Consider the following 16,453-nt stretch of genomic DNA (forward strand, 5'->3'; position numbering starts at 1 on the left):
ACGCATCTCTTGTGATCCGAAGAACAGTTTGTACATCTCCACGGGTGTCAAACCCATGAAGTGTTGGAGAGCTCGTGGTCCCTCCGGATTAAATTCCCACAGGCGGAGGGGGCGACGTTTGCAGGGCAGAAGGCGCCGAATCAGCATAACCTGTATCACTACGACCAGATTGATCTCCCTTTCTTGGAGGTCTCGAATCCGGCCCTGCAACAGGGGTACGTCTTTGGACGACCCCCAGTCAAGCCCTTTGTTGACTCATGACGTCAGCCGTTGTGGAGGTCCCGGGCAAAAGGCGGGCGGCGGCTTCTGCCTGCTGCCCCTGGGAGCGGTGATATAGAACCACTCCTGTTGCCACAAGCCGAGCTCCTCCTGAAAAGAGCCCTCGGGCCATGGAGCATCGGCCCTCTTGCTTATAACCGCCCTGCCGCACTCTGCCTGACGCCCCTCAATCATCTTCGGCTCCATGTTGAAGGTTTTAAGCCACAAGCCGAAGTGAGGGGTAGTGCGGAGGAAGGCTTCGCATACGACAATGAATGATGAGATGAGGAGGATAGACTCTGGAGCCAAGTCATGGAATTCCAACCCATAGTAAAACATGAGCCCCCTCACGAAGGGATCCGTCAGGAAGCCTAAACCTCGATGGAGGTGAGACACGAACACGACACTCTCGCCGGGCTCGGGAGTAGGAATAATTTGCCCTTGGGCAGGCAGCCTATGCGAAATCTCGTAGGTTAAGTACCCGGCGTCTCTCATCTTTAGCACGTCCTCTTCCGTGACGGAGGAGGGCATCCACCGGCCTCGTATGTCGGAGCCGGACACTGTCGAAGGTCAAAAGTACCCGAATCTGGAGCCCTGGGTGTTGGAACTTGGGGCGAGGGGCGGATTCGATTGAGGATTGAAGAAAAAGAACGGGCCTTGGTCTCATTATAAAGAGGGAGAATACCAAGAGCCGACCCCGTGACCGTTTGGAACCCGCCTTCGATGGAGGGGGCGCGGCAACGGGCGCGGTTGGGTTACCCACGTCCGTATTAATGGGAATCCTAGAATAAGGGAAACACGATCTCTACTTTGACAAGATGTGCCAAGGAAACCGCTTCGCTAAATGCGCGGAGGTGGTATAATAAAAATGATTGGAGTAAAGGCTTGGTTGTGGTGTGACGTCACGCCACAAAATACGTCAGCAGATTGAACTTGTGTAAATATTATTCTCTCTACGGTGGTATGTGGAATTTATTTTGCAGAGCCGGACACTATCCTGGTGTTCACAATCTTCTATAAATTATTCGGAGGAGGAACCCGCCTTGCAATGCCGAAGACAATATGCGCGCCGGACTCGTCGTCATTGAAGCCTGGTTCAGGGGCTACTGAGGGAGTCCTGGACTAGGGGGTGTCCGGATAGCCGAACTATCATCATCGGCCGGACTCCAAGACTATGAAGATACAAGATTGAAGACTTCGTCCCGTGTCCGAATGGGACTTTCCTTGGCGTGGAAGGCAAGCTTGGCGATATGGATATGTAGATCTCCTACCATTGTAACCGACTCTGTGTAACCCTAGCCCTCTCCGGTGTCTATATAAACCGGATGGCTTTAGTCCATAGGACGAACAACAATCATACATAGGCTAGCTTCTAGGGTTTAGCCTCCTTGATCTCGTGGTAGATCTACTCTTGTAATACCCATATCATCAATATCAATCAAGCAGAACGTAGGGTTTTACCTCCATAAAGAGGGCCCGAACCTGGGTAAAACATCGTGTCCCTTGTCTCCTGTTACCATCCGCCTAGACGCACAGTTCGGGACCCCCTACCCGAGATCCACCGGTTTTGACACTGACAACATCCATTTTATTTGACAAAGTTTACCTTCTTACCAGTTGGAGCTTGTTCGGTGTGCCAGTGAGAATAATTTATCATCAAATTATCAAGAACCTTTGTAGCCTCTCCCAATTTAGTTCCCATAAAAGTACCACCTGTAGCAGAGTCTAGAAGATTTGTCGACACAAAGTTTAGTCCTGCATAAAAAATTTGTATTATAATCCATAAGCTTAATCCATGAGTGCGAAAATTCTTAATCATTAATTTCATTCTCTCCCAAGGCTGTGCAACATGTTATTGCTTAAGTTGCTTAAAGTTAATGATTTGATTTCTAAGAGAAATAATCTTAGTGGAAGGAAAAACCTTGTTCATAAAAATATCCTTGCATTTATTCCATGAATCAATACTATTGTGAGGCAAGGATGAAAACCAAGTTTTAGCACGATCTCTTTGCAAGAAAGGAAATAATTCAACTTAATAGTATCATTATCCACATCTTTTCTATTTTGCATATCACATAATTCAATGAAGGTATTAAGATGTGATGCATCAAATAAAGTTCAAAAAAGACTCAATTACTTTAGGATTTCTAGAAAATTGTTCTTTCATAACAAGATTTAGTAGTGCAACATTAATATTATATGACTTTGCACTAGTGGCGAGAGGAGAAATTAGAGGACTAATAAAATTATTATTATTAGTATTCTAGAAGTCACACAACTTTGTATTTTCTTGAAACATAGTAACCAAGCAAGCAAACTAATAAAGTAATTTTTTTTGTGTTTTTGATTTTTTTGTAACAAGACTAATAAAAGAAAATAAAAAGTAGAAGAACTAGATGCAAGTTTGAGCGAAGGTACTTGTAGTGATTTGATGATGTCTCCCTGGCAACGGCGCCAGAAACTCCTTCTGCTACTTGTGAGCTGCGTTGGGGTTTTCCCCAAAGAGGAATGGTGAAGCAATATAGTAGCTGATAAGTATTTCCCTCAGTGAGAACCAAGGTTTATCGAACCAAAAGGAGAATCACGCAAATCCTAGTGAACAGTACCTGCACACACAAGAGAAAATATTTGGACCCAACACGGGCAAGGGGGTTGTCAATCCCCTTGAACTCGTCACTTGTAATGATTAAATCTGGTGGTGGTAGATAGATAAATTAGAAAACAAAATAAAAATGAATAAATTGCAGCCATGTATTTTTGGTTTTAGCAATATGATAAAGATAGACCCGGAGGCATAGTTTTTACTAGAGTTTTGTTTCTCGAACGAATAGCATATGGTGGGTTAACAAATTACTGTTGGGCAATGTATAGAAAAAGCATAGTTATGATGTTATTCATGGAAATGATCATGTATATAGGCATCACATACAGGACAAGTAGACCGACTCCTTCCTGCATCTACTACTATTACTCCACTTCAAGAGCGCTTTTATACTTGCCTCTCTATGTATTAAGTTCATACCAAACAGAGTAATGCATGAGGTATGATGACATGATGTAGACAAAGTAAACTCAAGCAATATGAATAAACCCCATCATTTTATCCTTAATGGCAACTGATACGTCTTCGTCGTATCTATTGTTCCTAATGGGAACCGAGGTCGGCGTAGATCTCCCGCGCTCCGCGCCGGTCCAGTGGAGCCGGCTGCGGCGGGGAGGGGGGTTCCTCAGGGGCGGCAGCGTGGTTGGTTGGAAGGAGTGGGGAGGCGTGCTCGGCGAATCGGGGGTCGGAGGGAGCGAGGGGGTCGGAGGGGTAGGTGGGGATTGGGGGGAGATGGCCAAGGCGATTACGGCCCTCCGCGCGCACGGCGACAGAGGTAGCTAGGTGAGGGGGAGAGCGACGGGGAAGACGAAGGCTCTGCCACGCACGTGTAGCCTTATCGGCCTCGCGAGTCGCTGCTCGACGGACGGCGCTGCTGGTGGTGGTGGACTGGAGCCGGGCGGAGGCACGAGGGTTGCGTGGATGAAGAAGTTTCCTTTTTTCCTTTTCTTCTTCCTTTTTTTATTTTATTATTAAAACAAAATAATTTTCATACTGTACAGAACCTTTGAAGGATTATTATAGCAAACTAATAAATGTTACTTCCTCCGTTCCTAAATATAAGTTTTTTTACAGATTTCAATACGCACTGCATATGGAACAAAATAAATGAACATACGCTGTAAAACGAGTGTATATACATCTATATGCAGTGGACTAGAGCTTTCCGATCAATCCATTGGCTATTCCTATAAGTGTCACAAACAACTCTAGAGTTCGTAGTAAAATAACACCTTAAGACGCACATCAACCAAAAACCTAATGTCACCTAGATATTCCAATGTCACCACAAGTATCCGTGGGTTTGATTATACGATATGCATCACACAATCTCAGATTCATCTATTCAAACCGACATAAAGAACTTCAAATAGTGTTCCAAAATTTCTACCGGAGAGTCAAGACAAAAACGTGTGCCAACCCCTATGCATAGATTCCCAAGGTCATGGAACCCGCAAGTTGATCACCAAAACATACATCAAGTAAATCAATAGAATACCCAATTGTCACCACGGGTATCCCACGCAATACATACATCAAGTGTTCTCAAATCCTTAAAGACTCAATCCAATAACATAACTTCAAAGCGAAAACTCAATCCATTACAAGAAGGTAGAGAGGGAGAAACATTATAAGATCCAACTATAATAGCAAAGCTCGCAGTACATCAAGATCGTGTCAAATCAAGAACACGAGAGAGAGAGAGAGATATCAAACACATAGCTACTGGTACATACCCTCAGCCCCGAGGGTGAACTACTCCCTGCTAGTCATGGAGAGCATTGGGATGATGAAGATGGCCACCGGTGATGGATTCCCACTCCGGCAGGGTGCCAAAACGGGGCCCCGATTGGTTTTTGGTGGCTACATAGGCTTGCGGCGACGGAACTCCCAATCTAGGTTATGTTTTGGAGGTTTGGGGATTTATAAGAGAGGTTGGCGTTGAGAACAAGTCAGGGGGGCCCACGGAGAGTCCACGAGGCAGGGGCGTGCCCTAGGAGGGTGGGCGCACCCTCCACCCTCATGGGGCCCACGGGACTCCCCTCCAGTAACTCTTCGTTCTAGTATTTTTTATATTTTCCAGAAAAATCTCCGTTGATTTTCGACGCATTCCGAGAACTTTTATTTCTGCACAAAAAGAACACCACGATAGTTCTGCTGAAAACGGCGTCATCCCGGGTTAGTTCTAATCAAATCATACCAAAATCATGTAAAAAATATTGTAAACATGGCATGAATACATAAAAAATTATAGATACATTGGAGACGTATCACTCCCCAGATATGGCCCTTCACGGTTTCTTAAATTTCCAGAGATCCATAACTCCGGTTTGTGCTAATCTTTTTACATGATTTTTTCCGGATATAAGCTTCCTTGTGCCCGAAGTATAGCTCCAACCGACATTCGAGGAGGACATGATACACCAGGGCACGCCTGGGCCTGGTGGTGCGCCCTGGTGGGTTGTGATGGCCTCGGGCCTCCGTTTATGTTGATTCCACCTCCTAAAATTCACAAATATTCCAAAATAATTCTCCGTAGATTTTCATCACGTTTGGACTTCACTTGATATGGATTTTCTACGATACAAAAACGTGCAAAAAACAGGAACTGGCACTGGGCACTGGATAAGTAAGTTAGTCCAAATAAATCATATAAAAAGTTGCCAAAAGTATGTGAAAGTTATATAGTATTGGCATGAAACAATCAAAAATTATAGATACGACGGAGACGTGCCATGGTGTTGTGTCGGGGTCGGGGGTATAAGACCGCGTGGTGGCGTTGGAACAGGGCGACAAGGTCGAGTTCGTGCTCGAGGAAAAGGAAGAGGGCGTTAGTGCGCCGGAAATCTCCTGTATCCACTGTCTCCTCCGATCCTCTTCTTCCTCCTTCTTCTGTCATTTGAGCGTAGAGATCGAGCAAGGTGCAACGAGAGAGAGAGGTAGAGCTAGGGTTTAGGGTTCAGCGCCAACATTTGGCATCAGAGCCACATGGAGAGAAGAGCTCGCCGGAGATGTCCCTCGTCCCGTACGTTGGCGGATCGGGAAGCTCGCTGCCACAACCAGTGCCGATGATCACAAGTGAGAACTACACCGCGTGGGCAATCAAAGTCAAGGAAAATCTCGACGCGGCTGGGCTGTGGGAGGCGGTGGTGGTGCCGGAGGACGCGGCGGCGGCAGTGATCGCAAAGAAGGACAAGCCGACTCGGGCTTACCTGCTCGGGCGCTCGTAGAGGACCTGCTGTTACAGGTGGCGTCCAAGAAGATGGCGTCGGTGGTCTGGGCCAGCCTGAAGGCGCGGTTCGTCGACGCAGATCGCGTGCGGGCGGCGCGGCTGGGCACTCCCCGCGGCGAGTTCGAGCTACTGCGCATGGAGGAGGATGACACGCTGGATGGGTTCGCCGGCAAGCTCGGTGGCATGGTGGCGTGCTTTGCGGGGCTTGGATCGACGCTGGAAGATACAACATTGGTGAAGAAGCTGCTCGACTCCGTGTCGGACCTTCTATATGCGGCGGTGGCCGGAATCGAGCAGTTCTGTGACGTCTCCACCATGGCGTTCGAGGAGGCCCTGGGTTGGCTGAAGGCTTTTGACGAGCGGCTACGGCAATGCGGGTAGGCGGGCGGCGAGCGAGCTGACGGCCAGCTCATGTACACGGCGGTGCAGTGACGGCGCGGGAGCGGCAGCATGGCGGGGCTCGGGACGATGACGACGGGCGAAGCGTGGTTTCGGGCAATGGCGGCAACAGGCGCGGGCACTGCTACAAGTGCGGCGAGCGCGGCCACTTCAAGAGGGAGTGCCCATGGCTGCGCAAGGAGCCAGCGGCGGAGTGTGTGCTGCTGGCGGACGGTAGCGTCGAGGACGATGGGCTCCTCAGAGCCGTGGCTTAGGGGGCGAACTGTAGGGCAAATAAGCCGTGGCGACGCGTCGGGCACGACCAGCGCGTGTATGGGTACGAGCTGATTGTGTCGGGCGCGCCGGGTCCGCGGCGTAGGTGTGCGTGTGTTCGTGCGTGTGGTGCACGGGGGTATCCGTGTGCGGCTACACCGTGCGTGTGCGTTCTGTTGGCGAGCCGTGCGGCCCGATCGGGCGCGATCCATTGGAGCTCACCGCGAGTCGCGGGCGTCGGAGCGCAACACGGGGGTAAGAGCAAGGAGAGTGCGGGCACAATCGGGGAGGGGGGGGGGGGGGGGAGGGGAGGCGAGTGGAGGCATGGGTGCATGCCCGGTGCGCTGGCTCAGGGTATAAGACCGCGCGATGGCGTTGTAACAGGGCGACAAGGTCGAGTTCGTGCTCGAGGAAAAGGAAGAGGGCGTTCGTGCGCCGGAAATCTCCTGTGTCCACTATCTCCTCCGATTCTCTTCTTCCTCCTTCTTCTGTCGTGCGAGCGTAGAGAGCGAGCAAGGTGCAACGAGAGAGAGGGGTGGAGCTAGTGTTTAGGGTTTGGCGCCAACATTTTTGTTTTGCTACAACCGACAAAAAAATTGCTGGATCCGGCGAGAACCTTTGTTGTTTTTTGTTCCGATTTGTTGTTGTTTTCTGCTACATACCTCGACGGCGGCAATGGTGTTTTTTGCTGCATCGGCGATGTTTTTTTTGCTGCAACTATCTTCAGGTTTTGCTACCATTTGCGGATGTTTTTGCTACATCCATGCACGGCATTGGCAATACGAGATGCTTTGCGGGAGGTTGCCGCGGAGCTAGCCGGCCGACGGGCTGCAGATGCGTGCGGGTGGAAACCGGCGTCGAGGGGAGACGCTGCACCCACGGTCGTCCGATGTAACGACGGCATGCCATGGGGAAGGGAGGCGGGGGCTGCGTGCTGCATAGGGGACGTGGTGATGGGGGGCTACGACAAGCGGCATCGCGAGGGGGCGAGGCGGCGGAGTTGCTGTCTCGTCAGAGAACGCGCTGGCCGGCGTCGCACGAGAGGCACGGGAGATGAGGTGTTTTTTTTTCTTCATGCGTTGACGAACAAAAGAAGAAAGATGACTGGGGTATCCAACGGGATATAGTTAGCCAGATCGGATGGCTATGATGCGACCGGCCCAAACTTGGGCCGGTGCGCTGGCGCAGAGTACTACCCCTTAATATTTTGATCTAACGGTGAGTAACAGTTTGGAGATGAGTGTTAACGTGGAGGGACGAAAAATGCCTCAAGCCAGTAAATCTAAGAATGTAACGGCTAACATAAAAAAAAAATCTTACTCTTCAAACAAAAATGATTGTGAGATGATAAGTTTTCTATAGTCTATACCAAATTTAAAAATGTTGCCCGCGCATGTGCAGGAGCCACTTGGTTATTTGCTATAGTAACGGAAAGATTAGCTCCGGGCCTCTGTGAAATCTTTCGGAAGCCACCGTACCCAGCCGAAGCTAGACTGGGAATGGAAGCACATAAACACCAATTGCGTCAACAAATTGGCCAGCCCTACCAAAGAAGCCCACAATGCTGCTATTACTCTGCATCGTCGTTTTGAAAGGGCTTCCTTGTCTTTTTCCAAAAGGCCCGTAGCTGCCGCAGCTAGTGACCAAAGTGAGTGACGTCAAAACATTGGACAACGCACCAAACGAACCGAATGTTCCCGAAACTTGAGTCACAAACTCTGCAGGACCAAGCTTAATCTGTGATTAAGAGAAGAATATAATGAGTTAACAAAATACTCCCTCCGTGTGTTTCAAATATTTGTCTTTTTAGGAATTTTAAATGACTACCACATACGGATGTATATAGACATATTTTAGAGTGTAGATTCATTCGTTTTGCTTCGCATGTAGTCATTTGTTGAAATCACTAGAAAGGCAAGTATTTAGGAACGGAGGGAGTAGTACGTAATTAACAACAAGGATTAACCGAGCCAAACAGAGACAGAGATTTTATTTGGCTAAACCCACCGTGTTGCCGCTCCCGCCATCACTTCCCCACGGGCCTGCAGTGTGGTGCTGCCCATTTCCGTCCTTGAAAGAGAAAGCGAGTGAATCAACAACTGAACCACTGCGAATCGTCACACTTTCGAGGCGTTGCGGTGCCACCTTGATGTCGCGAGCCCTACCACCATTTCCACCCCAAGGCCCATCCTTGGCAGGCCAATTCTACTTGCATAAGAAATGGGGACACAACCACATAGGGGGGTTAATAAGGCATTAAACCTTGACTTGAAGCTCATTAACTATAACAAAGTAGACATTATTATTTCATTGCTTCATGTAAGTTTGAAAATAAATAAATAAAAGTAAGTAATAATGTCAACTGCTTGAGTAGATCAATGCATTGACACAATGAAACATATATAGTCTATAATACCAATGTGAGCGAATTATTCGATGAAATATTAGCACGTGCATATTCTAAAATAAACATCATTAACTGGAAGGCCAGCTCAATATTGATAAGGCACAAAGCATCCAATTTAACTTCAAACAAATACGCATAATCAACCAAAAGTTAATCAAGTACATATATATGCGAATAAAAGAAACAATATATACCTCTTGCTTTTTGTTTGCCAGTCCAATGTCTTCATGTTTTAGCATGTCTTCTTCAAGACGTCTGCTTATATTTAGAATAGGGGCATACAAATTGGTGGTCTTCTTGATCAGAGTCTCCAGAGCTTCCACCTCCGAAACCCAGGCACCATCACAATCAATATCAACGCGGACACGCTTAATTGAATGCAGATTCTCCAATCCAAAGTCAAAATCACCATACAGATCTTTTGTTTCCCGCACTCCAAAATCAAACCTGAGCCTTTGAAGTCCCTGCAGAGCTCCTTGTGCAAATACCAGCCCTGCTGCTTTACATTCAAATGCGAATTCACTTAAACACTTGAATGTGTTGTCACGACCAATGATCAGTTTTTCTTCTGGGTGACCAATCACTAGCAGTTCAAGAAAATGAAGTGCAGGCAAACCCCCAAGGATTTGAACATGCTCCTGTTGTATTTTGTTGAGTCTGATGGACAAGTTCTGGAGAGAGCAGTTAATCCACCTGGGCAGAACAGAGAATGGGCTATCCCACGCCCAGAAGGTTTCTAGACATTTAGGGACCCAACCTTCTGACGTGAAATCCAGCGACACGCCAGAAGCAAAAACAGACATAATTTGGATTTTGTGGAGGCTGCTTATAGATTCCATAAAAGGTTTCTCGTAGCTGCTGTCCCATGCATTGGCCCAAATTTCAAGCACTCTTAGTTCAGTCAGAGAACCTAACTCTTTCACAAAGTTTGGAGACTCAGAGATGTTAATTTTTGACAACTCTTCTAGTGCTTTCATATTTCCTATTCCCACGGGCACTCTAGTGCCTATGGAAACATATAAGCGTACCAGTTGTCTCAGCTGAACAACTGTTGATGGCAACTCATGTATTTTTGTTTCCCTCAGGTCCAGTGTCTGCAAGTACTGTAAATTCCCAATTTCTTTTGGAAGCTCAGTAATATATGTGCGTCCTAGTCCCAGATACCTCAAATGCAGCAAATTTGTGATGTCCTTCAAATAACAACTATCCAAATGTTGGCATTCTTCGAGATCCAGCACACGTAGAACCTGGAAGCTCAAAAGTGATGGAATCATGTCAATAGCAGACCTCAAGACAAAAAGTAGCCTTACATGGGATAAGTCCATGGATTTATCAAGCATATTGTGCTCTCCATTGTTCTTTTGGACTGATAATCGGCGGATCTTGTTCCCTGTAGACAATGGCTGCTGACCTCCTAGTATAGTAACAAAATTTTCCTCGGCTGATAACGAGGTGATGAAATCAAGTACCATATCATGTACACGACATGTTTTTGCACTACCATGAGTGTCAATATCAACAGGCTGAAGCATATTCCGATTAATCAACTCATTGAAGTAGTTTTCTCCTTGTTTATATAAGTTCCCCCTTTGCTTATCATGAATAAAATCTTCTGCAATCCATCTCCATATCAGTTTATCTCTATTAATCATATGATCCTCCGGAAATATGCTTAGGTACAACAAGCAAGTTTTCAAGTGAGGAGGTAGATCACGATAGCTAAGAGATAATATCCCTCTCATGTTCTCCACACTAGGACCATTTTCATGTCCAGACCCAATGGAATTGAGCACATTGTACCATAGCTCATTTGTTTTTGTCGGTTTACTAGCCAATAAACTATCTATAGTTATGATAGCCAATGGTAAGCCATCACATTTTTTCAGTATTTTCTCAGATACTTCTTTCAACTCATTGGGGTATTCATCTTCACAATTAAATATTCTCTTGTAGAATAATTTTTTTGAGTTCCCATGGGAGAGAGGTGCTAGGTGATACACTCTACCATTGAAATCAGAGCAACAAGATTCGGCAACACCAACTTTCCGAGTAGTGGTAATTATTCTACTACCACAATTGCTCTTGATCAAAGCAACTTTCAGAATTGTCCACACATTTTGGTCCCATATATCATCAATTATAATTAAGTACCTATATATGATTTTGCAAAGTGTACAATAAACAGTCATTAGCTTATAACCAAAATTGGAAGTAGGGCCGAAAGTAAATAAATTTTGTCTCAATAATTTTTTTGATGCTACTGAGACTTCTTTTAACAACTATCATTGGCAAAGTGCATGATTTTATATGGTGCGTGTGGCCAGTTTGCAAAAAATGCAATAACACCCATGTAAGGAAATTCAACTAATTATATTATAATGGAACATATCAAATAGAAATGTAGTTATATTAAAAGAGGTGGGTAACTTTTGTTCTTATTTGGACGCCATCATCACACATTTGGTTCCACTACCGCCTCCAACTCTTCTCCCCCTCCGAAGTTTCCTTTTTTCCTTCTATTTTTTCATTTCAAACAGAGGGATAACACCACTGACTTCTGGATAGTGACCTCTTTCTTCTTTCTGTTAACCTTTCATGGGCACCACCTCCTCTCATTCATGCCATCTCACCTCTTCTCCGTTCTGGAGTGACATTGACATCTGACATGAACCAAACTTGGGGAGGCGAGAGCGATTGCTCCAGATGGCATATAGAGAACCAGACATGGTGATAGTGAACTTGCATTACGCCACATAAAAATAAATAGTACGTCACTCTTGTCTATCTAGAGTCCCGAAAGAGTGGCCTTTGCCACTAGATTGTGAAGATAGAGGCTTTCTTGTTATATGATAGACTTCATATTTACCAAGGGTACGTCTCGTTGACTGCATTAATATTTACAACAAACAAACATCGACAAGGTTGGGCTTGTAAGGGTTGAGAGAAATTGCTACAGAGGTTCAGTTTCTTGTGTCTACTTCCTAATAATGGATTTAGGAGCCCCTATGGAAGCGTACCAAGTCGAAGAATAATCTCTATTTTCATAACCACATATTTTAAAAGTAAAATTTACTAAATGGTATGTAAAATTTGTTCGGTTGTGCATCTGAAATGTGAGCTGGCATATTTGGCTTGTCATATTTCATGTCATTTGAGATATACTCTTTGAATCTTTGTTCATTTTGTGAAGCTTATTTCATTTGCATGCAAAAGCATGTTTCAGTTTCTGAAGTTTACAGGAATGGAACAATGTAATACCTTTGTGATCTTTGATGAAATATTAGTGAATTTATTCTAGCAATCCGTTGTATTTCTGAATGATTTGTGAACATGATAATGATATTATGTGAATGTTTCTGAATATCACTGTTATAGAAGGGAAATTACTCAAATTAAAGCAAACTGATATGATGAACAGATCTTTGGGATTTGGTTTTTGATTTGTGCAAGTGATTTTTGTGATATGTGAAATATGAAAGTTACTTTGGTTCATTTTTGTCCAAGAAAGTGATTTTCTTTCATATTTGTGATATGTGAAATATGAAGTGATTTTGGTTCACATAAGAAATATGTGAAATTTTTTAGGTTGAAATTTGTAAAATATCTAAATCATTTTTAAAATTGTTGGGATAGTTTAGAAATTTGCGGTTTGTGAAATAGTTGTGAATGTCAATGAAATTGCTTTTAAATCTGAGTTTATGAAATAGTTGTGAAAATGTTAGTTGAAAATGCTTGGATTTTGAAATGTATTTTTAAGTTTTCTTTAAAATAGTCACTGACATAATTATGTTGAAATAACCACTGAAATTATTATTTAGTCACCAATAGTATTATTCTGATTTTTGGAAATCTCCGAATTATTCTAGATTTTTTTCAAAAATTTAGTTAACATAATTTTATTTTTATTTCTGGTACATTAATATACAATATGAAAATATAAGCATTGAATCAATACGCTATGTAAATACAGCTGGGTTGTATGCATACTCCATGACGAATGGATGCGTACAGATAGACTTCTACCAAGCCTATGTCTAGTCGACCGCGCAAATCTTTATCGCAAACAAATGATATGGCTTCCGTATAGGAGTTGAGAGCAATTCCTTAGGAGCTTTAGTTTCTAGTGCCTACTCGGTGGAAACTTTCTAGACTTGACATTGATAATCACATTTTTTTGGATTTATTTTAGGCTTTTTGGTGATGTTCGTTCAGTGGGAGGAGACGTTTCCGTCGACTATGATGTGACTATGATGACTATTTGTTAATCTCAAGATGCTATGTCGGCTTAGTCTCTCAGAGATGCTTACAAGAGTAGGGTGTGCGTGTGTGTGTTTGTAAGGGTGAGTGTATATGCTCATGTATGTAAGCGACTTCGATTGTGCCGCGTTAAGAAAATGTCGTTGGCGGAGTAATCTCTACTTTGATAGCAACAGGCAGCTTATATGGTACACAACATTAATCAACAACATACTCCCACCGTCCCAAAAGCCACGTCGCTCTAATGAATGTATCTAGTACTAACTTAGTGCTAGCTAGATACATTCATTTGAGCGACAAACTTTTTGAAACGAAGGGAGTACTTGTTTTGAAAAGGAAATGCACGCACGCACCTCTTGTCCTTGAGAAAATTTCGGATATGATCCACAAGTTCCTTCACATCCCAATCTTCACCGCTGGCGCAATCTTCTCCACTCACCTGGCGAATTATGCTGCGAAATATCTTGTTTATATCCGGTGCAAGGGACACCGAGACAAAAGCCCGGCACTGGAACTGCCCTTGCAGCATGTGGAACACCGTGTTGGCTAGGGTCGTCTTGCCCAGGCCACCGACTCCGACGATGGACAGCACCTTGAGCTGCCGCTTTGATGCGCCCTCTCCCTCCTTCAACCACTTGACTAGATCTCCTGTTGGCCTTTCCATGCCAACAAGCCTGGACACATCCTCGTACAGGGCCGGCAGACGAGGATCAATGGTAGTCGCAGCAGACGGCCTGCTGACAAGATCGTCGTCGAGCTTGTACCTCTTGCGCCGTTGGCTGACCTCCTCCACTTCTCCTTTGATGCGCTGGATCTCGCCGGCGATCTGGCGGCGGGTCAACGCCGTGGCCCACAGGCTTCTCACCCTGTCCATGAACCCCTTGATCAAGCCAAGCGGCTCGGGGGGCTCTTGGACAGCCCCAAAACGGACTGTGAAGGTGTCGATGCTGTCCTCGATGTCGTAGGATATCTCCCTCACCTCGGTCGACCACACCTTGACCTGCCCGTCGAGCTGGCCGACCGGCACCTCCGATATCTTCACCAGCGCCGCCTGCATGCTCTCCAGCTCGCGGCTGAGGGATGCAATCTCCTCCTTGAGCCCCTTGTGTAGCTTGAACTCATCGCTAAGCAGCTCAGCCAGCTTAGGGAGGAGGACATCCATCGCCCCACTGACGATTGCCATGTATCAGAAGTATTAGATGGATGGATCTGGCCTTGTCGCTAAGTTTTCTTGTGGAATGTGATTCTACTGCACCATGCTGCTGTGGTAATGCAGAGGCCGGGAGCCCCTCCTTTTCTAAAAAATATAAATGCTGCTGTGGTACGGCAGTGAGCACCGGCTGGGAGAAACCTTCACCTCTACTTATGAGTTACCTATACATATATGGTGGTAGCCGATAGCACCATTTCTCCAGCCGGTCACATCATCTTTTAAATATGCACAAGTTGTATTTTTGTTTTTTGGGCACGTACAACCATATTTTTAGAACAGGGCAGGTACAGTTTGCATGTTATTGGCGAACCCACCAGTGATTGGATGGTTAGGAGGATAATTATTGTTCTCAGCCCATCGGGTTCAAAGCGCAGACTTGACATTGGTGCTCAATTTTTCTTGATTTATTTCAAACCTTTCGGCGATGTGAGTACATCCCGTCGACTATGAAGGCATATGTGGCGACTTCTTCAATCTTAAGATGATGTGCCGGTTCAGTCTCTCGAAAGTGCTTATAGGGATATAAAGGTGTGCTCGCATGCGTTTTTATGGTGAGCGTATGTGCATATGTATGAGCATTTGTGTCTGAAGGGCAGTTTTTTATGGTGGTAGCCGATAGCACCATTTCTCCAGCCGGTCACATCATCTTTTTAAATGTGCGCAAGTTATGTTTTTTTTGGCAGGTACAACTATATTTTTAGAACATGGCAGGTACAGTTTGCATGTCATTGGCGAACCGACCGGTGATTGGATTGTTAGGGGGACAGTGATATTCTCAGTCCACCAGGGTTCAAGACCTAAACTTGACATTGGTTCTCACATTTTTCTAAATTTATTTCAAGTCTTCTCGTGATGTGCCTTCAGTGGAAGGATAGGTCCCATCGACTACAAATGCGTCTGTGGCGATTTTGTCAATCTCAAGATGATGTGTTGACTCTGTCTTTTGAAAGTGCTCATAGGGATATAGGATGTGCTTGCGTGCGTTTATAAGGTGAGTGTCGATGTGTATGTACACACATTTGTGTCTGTACTGTGTTAAAAAAAAATTTGTGCGTTATTGTTTCTTGAGGCAGATACAACTTGCGCTTTTTATTTTACGAGACAGGTATAACTTTGATGTTAGATATTTCTTTCGAGGAGCAAGACCATTATTTCGTGTGGGTCTTCCCATCAATTATTACTTATTCTTCTGTGCACACATATCTGAAAAAGGGTTTTGTCCCGCTTTATATTATAAAACACAACCACAACATTGAAGCATTCAATATAAACGCACGCCACACAGACCCAAGGCAAGATACATGAATACCGGGCACCGACACACAACCTCAACGACACAAGGCATCAAAAAGATAAGCAAAAAGGATACGCTAAGAGCCGACGGAGACCACCACCACAAGGAGCGATCGTCCGGGAGGATGTGCGACGGACACGCCGAACCGAGGACTCCAAGACGGTGCCTCCAGAAAGGGCACGAGCACGAACGTCGCCACCGTCTGATCTGAAGATCAAGTTTTCACCCGGAGTAAGATGGAGGGAGTAGAAGCACCACGATAGAGCCTGCAAGGAGGAACACGACGTCCACGGACGCCGTCACCGTCGACCAAAGCAGGACTGGGTAGGTGATGTACCCCGGTGCTTCAACTCCCCAGTCGCCACCCCGGTCCACTAATACCTGCAACTATGCTGCCCGAACGGCCATGGTTGCCTGCCCGCATCCAAGCCGCACAATCCGCCCACGACCAGTGTGATGATATCTACTACACAACTTGTTCTTGTAGACTCGTGTTGGGCCTCCAAGCGCAGAGGTTTGTAGGACAGTAGCAATTTCCC

General features: G+C 45.5%; 1 protein-coding gene across 1 annotated transcript; it reads right to left on the minus strand.

Moving 5' to 3' along the window:
* Window positions 1–8,083: 8,083 nt before the first annotated feature.
* On the minus strand, window positions 8,084–14,745 carry LOC123110130 (disease resistance protein PIK6-NP). Its single transcript, XM_044530578.1, has 4 exons — window positions 13,761–14,745; window positions 9,345–11,301; window positions 8,751–8,948; window positions 8,084–8,480 (listed from the first exon to the last, which is right to left on the minus strand). The coding sequence occupies exons 1-4, from the start codon at window positions 14,588–14,590 to the stop codon at window positions 8,232–8,234; spliced, it is 3,234 nt and encodes a 1,077-aa protein (XP_044386513.1). The 5' UTR covers window positions 14,591–14,745; the 3' UTR covers window positions 8,084–8,231.
* Between the last annotated feature and the right edge of the window lie 1,708 nt (window positions 14,746–16,453).

Source organism: Triticum aestivum, chromosome 5B, assembly GCF_018294505.1.
Source record: "Triticum aestivum cultivar Chinese Spring chromosome 5B, IWGSC CS RefSeq v2.1, whole genome shotgun sequence".
NCBI classification, from domain to species: domain Eukaryota; kingdom Viridiplantae; phylum Streptophyta; class Magnoliopsida; order Poales; family Poaceae; genus Triticum; species Triticum aestivum.